At 61.5% G+C, this 10387-nt stretch overlaps 1 protein-coding gene across 1 annotated transcript in view; it reads left to right on the top strand.

Moving 5' to 3' along the window:
* NUAK2 (NUAK family kinase 2) overlaps positions 1 to 7879 on the top strand; it is a 13284-nt gene extending 5405 nt beyond the window's left edge. The window contains exons 2-7 of the mRNA XM_027659741.1: positions 2498 to 2618; positions 3915 to 4066; positions 4979 to 5044; positions 6017 to 6136; positions 6434 to 6566; positions 6643 to 7879. Coding sequence (XP_027515542.1) covers positions 2498 to 2618; positions 3915 to 4066; positions 4979 to 5044; positions 6017 to 6136; positions 6434 to 6566; positions 6643 to 7760 — 1710 coding nt within the window. The 3' untranslated portion in view covers positions 7761 to 7879. The remainder of the gene's footprint in view (positions 1 to 2497; positions 2619 to 3914; positions 4067 to 4978; positions 5045 to 6016; positions 6137 to 6433; positions 6567 to 6642) is intronic.
* Positions 7880 to 10387: the final 2508 nt, after the last annotated feature.

The following is a 10387-nucleotide window of genomic DNA, read 5'->3' on the forward strand; positions in this document are numbered from 1 at the left end:
AGTCCTGGCCTGCAGCCAAGTCAGACAGAACAAGGGACCTCCCGTGGGACTCTCCTCGGTGTCAGAACTGTGTTTGTGGGCTCGTGGGGTGTCAGGAGAAGGCAGCACCTGGAATATTCCAGAGTGGCAAAGCCTCTTTTGATCTCCAGTCGGGGGCAAAGCTCAGTCTCTTCCGCACTGGGTTGTAATCCATATTTCATGGAGCATGAAATGCTGCCCTTACAGTCTGGAACAACTTCTAAAGTGCTGCCTGAGGTTGTAGCTTAATGCATCTTTCAGCAGCTGCTGAAAATACCTGTTCTGCCCCCAAAAAACTCCTAATTAAAAGCCTTTTTGACTTGGAAAGTGCTCCTGAGCTCCTAGAGGAAGGCTCCAGCGGGAATTCTTGGGGCTGTTTCCCACAGGAGATTCTCCTCCTGGCACTGGTGGGGGGGGGCTGTGGCTCTGCCTGTCCCTGAAACTGCTGGTCCCCGTCCCCAGGGTGGCTGAGTAGGGGCTTCCCTGTCCCAAGGAGAGACCCTCTGCTGCCAGCCTGCCTAGAAAGGGAAAGTTTGGGAACAAAGCTGCTTCCTGGCACCCCTGGGGAAGGATGGGATGGCTGAGGGACTGACAGGCAGATAAACCACCCCACCCTGGGCGGGTTTGCTCTCTGGGGTGTGAGATGTGGACCCTCACAGCGCTGTGCCCTCCCTGTGCCCACCTGCCTGAGGGCAGAGCTCATCAGGGAGAGCCCTGGGGCTCTCACAGCACCCAAAACCTGCTCCCTGCTGCAGCTTTGCTCTGCCTGGGGGTCACTAAGCACTGCTGGGTACAGCCAGTGGCATCTCCCGAGGCTTCCCACGCTGGCAGCCCGGAGATACTTGATCATTTAGGGATAGTGGATCATGCCCTGAGCCCTGGCTCAGCACTGGATGTGTGTGAGCAACCCAACCAGCAAGGAAATGTTCTCTGTGCCCCCCAAAACACCGAGGCTGTTGGGCTGGGTGTCAGTCTTTAGTGGGGGGGATGAATAGAGGGAGCCAGCAGGAATTTGGGAGGGCAGGAGCAGGCTGGCTCGCTGCATAAAAGCTTTACCTGCATTCTGGCAGGGGTCAGGTAACTGGGGCAGGAGGAAAAAATTGTTAAACTTTAAGCTGTTAACCTACACAAAGGTCAGGGGGAAAAAAATACCTGGGTTCCGAGAAGCATTAAACACTTTCAGTATTGTTTCATAGGGAGACCTGGGCCTGGGTTATTGGACTTGCTCCTGGCCAGAGTCCATCCTGCTGCTTTGCTCCAGCCCCTGGGGCTGCTGCAGGTTCCTCCATGGTGCTGCCTGAGGTGGTTCAGTGCTGCAGAGCTCTGGGCTCTGGGGCCAAAAAAGGGGCTCCAGCCCTTCTGTGCCCACCTGAGCCCTCTCTGAGGGGGCTCCCCCTGTGAAGACACTGCTGTGGCAGCTGAGATCTCACTCATTCAGCACCGGGGGCCTTGCTCAGCGTGTCTAAGCCTGGCTTAGCCAGTCTGGGGCTCGAGGAGAGAGGCTTCCAGCCCCTCTAAATCAGAGGGACACGAGGCTGAGCATCCACCCCGCTCTGCCCGAGGAGGAGGAGGAGGAGGAGGAGGGTCCCTGTGCAGCAGAGCCATGAGCATCACTCCTGTGCCGGCAGCTGGGGCCCGCGGGGGTCCGTGGCCCCTCTCCCCGTTGCTGGGAGACTGGTGCAGGGGGTCCCTTTACAGGATTAAAGCTGTTCCGCATTCTTGTCTGGGAGGGAAAAAAAAAAGAGGTTCTGCTGGATTCAGTTGTAAATTCGACCCTAGGAGCACATTGTCTCTGCCCAGCCCCTTTGAAAGAGGATTAGAAGGCATCTATTCTCCGGCACTTACTCTTCTTTCTCCTCCTCCCCTTTCTGTTTCCTTGTCGGGGATAACTTGAAAACCCGAGGGAGAGCCTGGTGCTGGGTCTCCCGCCCTGTTCCCGGGAGGGGATCCCCTCTTTAATCCCAACTTTCTCCTACCTCTACACCACCAGCTCCTCGGAATCAGTGTTTGCCAGGAAAACAAAACCCGGGTGTTGTGGTTTTTTGTTTTGTTGGTTTTTTTTTTTTCATTGTCATGACCCTCAGAAGACGTTGTTGTTGTTTTTATCCCCCAAGTCATGCGTGCAGGTCACATTCCTTTGGCTGGCCACGCTCCAGCGGCGGGACACGATTCCTGTGAGCCCAGAAAGGAGGAGCAGGGCTGTGCTACCTGCGGGAGGAGGGTTGGGGAGCCCCTCTGCTGGGAGCTGGCAGCAGGTCTCCCTTGGGGGGGGTCACGAAAGGAAAGTGTAACCCCCAAATCCATCACGGAGCTGTTTCCATGGAGCTGGGCAGCTCCACTCTGAGGTACAGGCAGGAGAAGGAGCTGGTTTGCTGAGATCTCGTTTGTGAGCCCTTTCCCAAAGGAGTGGGGTGGGTTTCTTGCTCTACCAGAGGCTTTGGGACACCACAGCCGGGTGACCCTCTGTGTCCCTCCACAGGTGGCCATCAAGTCCATCCGGAAGGACAAAATCAAGGATGAGCAGGACCTTGTCCACATCCGGAGGGAGATTGAGATCATGTCCTCCCTCAACCACCCCCACATCATCGCTGTGCACGAAGGTGAGCCCTCCTCCCCCTTCCCTTTTCCAGAAGCATCCTGGAAGCCCCACAGGGCTCCCAGGGCAGCTCCCAGGGTGGGTTTTGGAATTTTAACCCAGCCCCTCACCCCCCTCACAGGACCTGGCTGCTGTTTTTGGTGACTCAGCTCTGGTGGGGAAGGCAGGTGTTGTCTGGATGTGCTTTCCCCACCTCGCTTCTCCCACAGAGCAGCAGCGAGGGGAAAACCCCTGCTGCAGAAATGGCCCTTCTGCCCCATCCCCTCCTGCCCAGAGGGGGAATTCAGCTCTGAAAATTTCATTTCTTTCTTTCAAAAAAGTTTCTTTTTGGAGCTGGAAGCCTCGTGAGGGGCTGTGCTGGGGTGGGAACCAGGGACCCCCACGGAGCCCAGTGCTGAGTGTGGTTGTGCTGGACACTCACCCCAGCTGTGAGAACCTTGGGAATCTCCATAGCTCTGCCCTCAGCCCAAGGCAGGAGTTAATCTTAGTTCTGGAGTCCTCCTCTTTCCCTCCCCTGGGGCACTGGAAACCCAAACCACTGGGAGAGCTCCTGGTGCTCCAGGGCTTGGCTTTATGGCCTGGGCTGAGCTTTGCTCCCGGGGTGTTGGGACAACACCAACCAAAGGGGAATTTCTCAAGCTCTAACTAGGACCAGGCTTAGCCCATATCCCCAGCTGGGTCGGTCTTTGCAGCCACTGAGTCCTTTGGTGAAAATCTGCCTTCCCTGGGCTCTCCCTGCCTTCCCAGCACATGTGAAGGATCCAGAGTCCTTTTGTCCTCCAAACAAAAGCAAGTGGGTTGGCAGTTCCTGCGCCGTGTTTGCAAGGGCTGAGTCACCCCGACTGTTGGAATTCAAAAATATTGAGGGAGCTTTCTGCAAACAGGAAGAAAACTGCTCCGACTCTTGGCTCGGGCTGGAGCCTGGTTGGGAGCAGTGAGAACACTCAGGAAGGCCGTGGGCTGTGCCAGCACCGCCACCTTCCCCCCCTGGCAGGGGCTTCTAGCAGAGAGCCTCGTGCCTTAGTCACCTCCTGGCAGAGCACAGCCCTGGCTCCTGGGCGCTGTGGCTGCAGAGCTGCTTGGCCAGCGGCCCTGGTGGCTTGGGTGCCAGCTCTGGTGGTCCTCCCCTGACCTGCAGGTACCTGCAGGAACCCCCCTCCACCAGTTTGGTGGAAGAGTGAGGGCAGGGGGTGGGGTGGGCAGAGCGCCGGAGTCCTCACCTGGCGTGTGCTAAGGAGAATTCCTGCGGCTCCAAACCTCTCTCCTGACCTCCCCCTGTGTCCCCCTGTGTGCCCTGCAGTGTTTGAGAACAGCAGCAAGATTGTCATCGTGATGGAATACGCCAGCAAGGGCGACCTGTACGACTACATCAGCGAGCGGCAGCGGCTCACGGAGCACGAGGCGCGGCACTTCTTCCGCCAGGTCGTGTCCGCCGTCTACTACTGCCACAAGGTGGGCTGGCACCGCCATTCCCGTGGCATTCCCAGGGGGAAATCACCAGGATCGGCTCCTGAGTGCTCTGCAGGGTCAGCTGCAGGCAGAGGGGCAGCAACCGGGGCTGAGGGGGGATGCAGAGCCCGACGGGGAAGCTCAGCCTGGGCTGGGAGGTGGGGGGAGCTCGCGGCTGTTTGGGTTTTCCAGGAGAGGGTCAATCCTGCCTCTTATCCGGGGGTGTGGCAGTGCCCCAGCAGCTTTTGGAGGGTGCTGGGCCTCGGCTCTGGCTGCTGTGGTGTGGGGGTGACTAACCTGGCCAGGGAGTTGTCACCTCCTGTCCCACCCACCCAGAAGGAGCCGCCCAGGGCTGTCCATGGCACTGGGAGCTGAGCCCTGGGTCACCCGTGTTGGTCCTGAAGGGAATGTGGAGCTACAAACCCCCTCCAGGACTGTGGGATGAGCTGTGCCTGGCCTGGAAGGACCCTCGAGCCTGAGGGTCTTCCTGGAGGCCGTGCCAGGCTATGCCCCAGTCCTTGGCAGGGGTGGGGGGTTGCAGGACACCTCCTGCACCCAAACCAAACTGGGGTCCTGCTTAGCTGGGCGGCAGCAGGTCCTGGCAGAGCCCAGAGCTGTACCCACTGTGCCTGGGTGGAGCTGGCACCGGGCACTGTCCTGCCTGGGGAGGGTGGAGGAGCCCAGGGTGGCACCTGGGGCAGGTATTTCTGAGCAGCACCAGGAGCTGGCAGCGCCCAGGCCGGGACGTGGTTTCCAACCTGTCTTTGGTGGCACGCCCAGAGCTGTTTGCTGCTCCTGTGCCCTGTTTGCGTGTGCCTGTGAACGGCAGTGACCTCCCCAGGGGCCTGGCTTTCCCTTCCTCAAACACTCCATACATAAACTAACCCTGACTCTCCTTCCCCTCCCCTCCCACAGAACGGGATCGTCCACAGGGACCTGAAGCTGGAGAACATCCTGCTTGATGCCAACGGCAACATCAAGGTGAGGGGTTGGCAGAGCCCGGGGTGTCACCCACCCAGCCTGGGGTGTCACCCACCCAGCCTGGGGTGTCACCCAGGGGGTGCTGCCCAGCTTGGAGGCGGCCACAACACCCCGGAACCCCAGGGAAGGCGCTTCCCGGAGCTCTGGGAGTGCTGGCGTCACCTGGAGCGCTGTTTTCCCGGGAAAAGGGGAGCCAGGAGGGCACCTGTGCCTGCCCCTGCTATCTGAGGCGGCCCAGCCTCAAAGCTGCTGTAAAGCCATAACTTATAATTGCCTGCTGATAAGAGGGGCAAAGTCTGAGCACCCAGGTCAGTGCCCAAGCAGCTGGATGAGAAAGGTCTCTCCAGGGGAAATTCCCAGTTCCCGTAAGGACCAGCCAGGCTGGTGGAGGGAGGTGTGAGGCAGTTTCTGGCTCTGCTGGCCCCGAGTGATGCTTTTTGCTGCAGCTGCCAGGGAGGAAAGGCACTGAGCGTGGCCCCAGCCAGGGCCCTGTGTGGTTGGTGATGACAGGCTGTGGGGTTTATCTCTGCAAGGGATAATTTTGCAATTGAGAGCCCGCACGCAGCCACTGCACCTCCTGCCTGGTGGCAGTGACAGGGGTAATGAGGATAACGAGCACCTGTGTGCATGGTGGAGCTGACAGGGACAGCCTGGGGTGGCTGGGAAGGAGCTGGAGGAGAGCCCGGCAGCTCTCCCTCCAACCTCACCTTTCCAGCTGCCTCTGCTCCCAGGGATGGGACAGAGGGCAGAGCCACAGGGCAGCTGCTGCAGCGGCTGGGATGAGCTTTTTTGGAAGGGAACAGGAACAGGAGCAACCTCAGGGGGTGGAAAGCCAGGCTGGTTGTGCTCCCTGAGGAGACTGAGGGCACCCAGCACCACGGTTCATACCTGGAGAGCTCCTGGTGGCAAAGCTGCTCCAGCTGCACAGGGAAGCTTTGCTGCTGGATAACAGCTGGAAAAATGTCTCTCCAGATTGCAGATTTTGGGCTGTCCAACGTTTACCAGCAGGACAAACTTCTGCAGACCTACTGTGGGAGCCCCCTGTACGCCTCCCCCGAAATCATCAACGGGAGGCCCTACAAGGGCCCAGAGGTGGGTTGAGCCTCATCCCCTCATGTGGGGGGGGGAATTGGACCGGGGGAAGCACTGCGTGGTTTGGGATAATGGGTCCCCTGAAACTGGACACTGACTGGACACACAGTGGGGTGGATGAGCTGGGGGGGAGGTGGCTGGAGCTGGTGCTGCCCCATGCTCTGTCCTCCCCCGGGGCTGCTGCCACACCAGGAGCCCCCACCGAGGCTCTGACAGAGAATCCTGCCCAGGTGGGGTGTGGGCCAGGGCAGCCTGGTCCTGCTGCCCCCCCTCCAGGCTCCTCTGTCCCCCTGGCAGGTGGACAGCTGGTCCCTGGGCGTGCTCCTCTACATCCTGGTCCACGGCACGATGCCCTTTGACGGCCACGACTACAAGACTCTGGTCAAGCAGATCACGAGTGGGGACTACCGGGAGCCCACCAAGCTGTCAGGTAGGCAGAGCCCCAGCCTGCTGCGTGTCCCCCTCTCCCTGTACCCCCTTCGGTGCCTGACCTGCCTGTCCCCCAGACGCCTGCGGGCTGATCCGCTGGATGCTGATGGTGAACCCCGAGCGCCGCGCCACCATCGAGGACATCGCCACGCACTGGTGGGTCAACTGGGGCTACAAGGTGCCCGTCGGGGAGCAAGAGCTGCTGAGGGACGGCGAGTCCCCCCTGGCCACGGTGGCGGAGTGGCTGCGCCGCTCGTCCCGGCCCCTCCTGGAGAACGGCTCCAAGGTGCGCTGCTTCCTCAAGCAGCACATCCCCGGCGTGACCCTGGAGCGCCAGCGCTCCCTCAAGAAGTCCAAGAAGGAGAACGACGTCTCCCACGCGCTGCAGGAGGCGCCCGTGGCCCCGGAGAACCCCTCCAAGTCCATCCTCAAGCGGCCCAAGGGCATCCTGAAGAAGAGGAACTCCTGCGAGCAGAAGGTGCCCAGCCCCGGGCCCCCGCCGGCATCGCCCGCGGGAGAGGTGAAGGGGGAGGACGGGGAGGGGGTCACCGCGGGTCTCACCCGGATCCTGTCCTCTGGAATGCTGCCCTGCAGCACGGGCATCGCAGCAGTGCCCAAGAAGGGAATACTGAAAAAGCCGCCGACGAGGGAGTCGGGGTATTACTCGTCCCTGGAGTGCTGCGAGTCCGGGGATGTGCTGGACGCCGGGAGCTTGGACCTGGACGGGAACGTGTTTGCCGACAGCCCCTCCCCGGGGCAGGGCCCGCAGGGTCTCCCCGCCCGCCGCAAAGGCATCCTCAAGCACAACGGCAAGTTCTCCTCGAGCAGCTCCGAGCCCGAGAGCCCCCCCGGGCAGGGCTTCGGGGGCTTCAGCGAGGTGCCCCTGCCCCAGGCGCCCCGAGCCCGCCCGTCCAGCGCCGTCAGCGAGGACAGCATCCTGTCCACAGAGTCCTTCGACCAGCTGGACCTGCCCGCCCGGGCCCCCCCCGGCGCCGGGGGCATGAGGGGCTGCGTGTCCGCCGACAGCCTGCTCCGGCTGGGGGAGGAGGAGGAGCTGGAGGAAGGGCGGAGGCTGCGCCGCTGGACTGTGACCCACTGCCGGAGCCCCCTGGCAGAGAGCAGCCTGTCCCTGGCGGGCTGTGATGTCCCCGAGGGGTTCCGCTGCCCCATGGCCGTGGGAGGGAAGCTGAGCTGAGGGTCCCCCCCGGGGGGTGCTGCGTTCTGGGGGAGGGGGGCCCAGCCCTCCCTGCCCCGCGGCTGCTGGTGCTGCTGACCCACGTCCCCACGTATTTATTTGGCAGCCTCGTGCCCCTCGGTGCCCCAGGGCCGGGACATTCAAGGGACCAAAGCTCCGAGTGCCCCCCGTGGAGGGGCTGGGGGTGCCTGGGGGTGCCCCTCGCCGCCGTCCTCCCCTCGCAAACGGGCTCATCTCATCTCGAACCAGGGGGTTTGGGGGATTTGTTTTCTTCTTTGCACTGTTGTTTTTTTTTTTTGGCTGCACAAGGTCACGGGTGGGGCGGGTGATATACCTCAAACGAGCTGGAGATGTAGCAGGGTGCTGGCGAGGGGCTCCAAGGTGCTGCCCGTGGGCTGGGCTCTCGGGATGTGCTGGCAACAGGGGAGCCAAACCGCCCAGGCCACGGCTCTTCCCTCTCCTGTGCTGGGAAACACAACTGGATCTGGCCAAACCCCCAGGCTGAGGCAATGCTCTGATGCCAACGTCTATTATTGGAATGCTGAGGAAAAAAAAAAAAAAAGAAAAAGGTGCCTTTGGTGAGGCACCGTGACTTTATTTATTGCCTTTGTCCAACTGATGGAAAGTGTCAGCAGCACGGGCTGTGTCTGGCTCCAGCACGACCTCCCAGGGCTGTTTTTTGGGAGCTGTCTGTGTCCTTGTCTCACCAGGCTCCGTTGCACTATTGCCACGTGTTTGCTGGCCCTTCTCCCTTCTCCAGGGCGTGTGTGTGTTTTCCCTCCTTCCTGCAACTGTGGTCCGGAGAAAAACCATTAAATTAAAAGCAAGTGGTAAATGTGAGTTGTTCTCTTGGGTGCTGGGGGGGGGGGGGGGGGGGGGGGGGCTGCCTGGAGCTGCCTGTCCGAGCCTGGGGGCTCCTGTGCTGGTGTGACACCCCCATGCAGCATGTCCTGAGCCCCTCAAGTGCTCCAGCACATCCCAAACTGGGTTTGAGTGGTGATCCCACAGTGCTGGGTGGTGCTGAGCTGGGACAGCCCTGATTTGGGGGCTCTGGGAGGGGGTCAGGCTGGTTTTTAAGGCTGAGCAGCTGCTGCTGCTGAACAAGCAGAGCTCAACCTTTGGGGAAAGCTGTGTTGGAGGCAGATGGGTGTGGGGGGGAGGAGGAGCCCCTTTTCCACCCCACCCTGGTGACCGTGGGCAGCCCTGCTGTCCCAGCTCTGCTCCCAGACCTTCTCACCAGAGTGGGGTTTGGATTTGTGACACCCCCCCAGGTTTTGGTGGCAGGAGGTGCCTCCTGGGCTCCTACCATCACCTCTGACAGCACCTGCAGGAGCCTCAGCTGGAGGAAGGCCCAGCCAGGCCGAGCCCCAGCTGCCAGAGCTGCCCCCTCTGCATCCCTTTGCTTTATCCCCTTCTCCCGCTGCACCATTGAAACCTGGTTTATTGCTCCATAAAGCCCTGTGACCCTTTCCCGTTTCCAGGCGGGTTAATCGGAGCCATTTCAGGTCTCCGGGGGGCAGGGGCAGGGTGGCAGGGCTGCCTGCCCGGAATGCCGACCCTCGTCCCACCAGGCTGCAGCCGGAGAGGGGGGGTCACCACGCTCGGCCCCCTGCCGCGCATTCCCCGCGTGCTTCCCGAGCCATTAAGAAACGCTGGAGCGGTTAAAGCTGTTCCCAGGGCATCCAGCTCAGCCAGGACAAAGTCCCGGTGCCCTGTGGGGTGGGATGAGCCGGGGGTGCAGCACCCACAGGGCTCCAGGAGCATCCCAAGGCGGGCGTCGGGTCGGGCTGAGCTTTAACAGCCGCTGAGGGACGGATGGGGGTTTGGTTTTGGAGCATCCCCGGGCCTGTTCCGTTAATGATTTGCAGGAAAACACCCGTGTGTGGTGGTTTTGGAGCTGTGGCAGCTCCAGGTGGGCACCACATGGGTGTGGGGCACACGCTGCCCACCCCATCCCCTGTCCTGGTGTTTGTGCCGGTTTGGGAGCAGAGTCTGGTCAGTTCAGCTCATCCTGGGGTTGCTTTGGGGTCCCTGCCCACCTTATCCTGGGGAACAGCGCTGGGCAAGGGTGGGCAGTGCTGTAGGAGGGGTGAAGGAGGCAGCCTGAGCCTGGAGTCATCCTGGAATCGGTGGGAGGGGGTGCAGGGAGTGTTCCCCACCCTGTCGGTGCCCCCTTCCCTCGCTGCTCCCAACATTCCCCCACCAGCCCCTGGAAACGCTCCTTTCATCCCAGCCCCGATTTCCGCTGCCCCTGCCCACCCCTGTCTGGCAGCTGCCCCCCCCTCAGGCGGGGGCTGAGCCCCCCTTTCAGACCCCCACCATTATCCAGGGCTCTTTTATCCAGCCCTTTCATCCCGAGGGTTGGCAAACCCTCCGCTTCCCCCCCCGCCCCATCCCTGCCGCGGGTGTTTGTTTGAGGCGGGGGACAATGACCTCAGAGCAGCGTTTTGCTGGGAAAATGCCATTTTTTGGGGGTGACTTCAGCCGACCTGCCACGTCCTGCTGCCCAAGGGTGTGTGGGAGCGGGGCTGTGCTCCTGCCAGGGTGGCTCAGGGAGGAGGGAAACGGGGAGAAACAGCCAAAGGTAAACGGTCCGGGGGGATGAGGTGATGCTGGAGAGTTTGGAG

Source organism: Corapipo altera, unplaced genomic scaffold, assembly GCF_003945725.1.
Source record: "Corapipo altera isolate COAL_440 unplaced genomic scaffold, ASM394572v1 77b, whole genome shotgun sequence".
NCBI lineage: Eukaryota > Metazoa > Chordata > Aves > Passeriformes > Pipridae > Corapipo > Corapipo altera.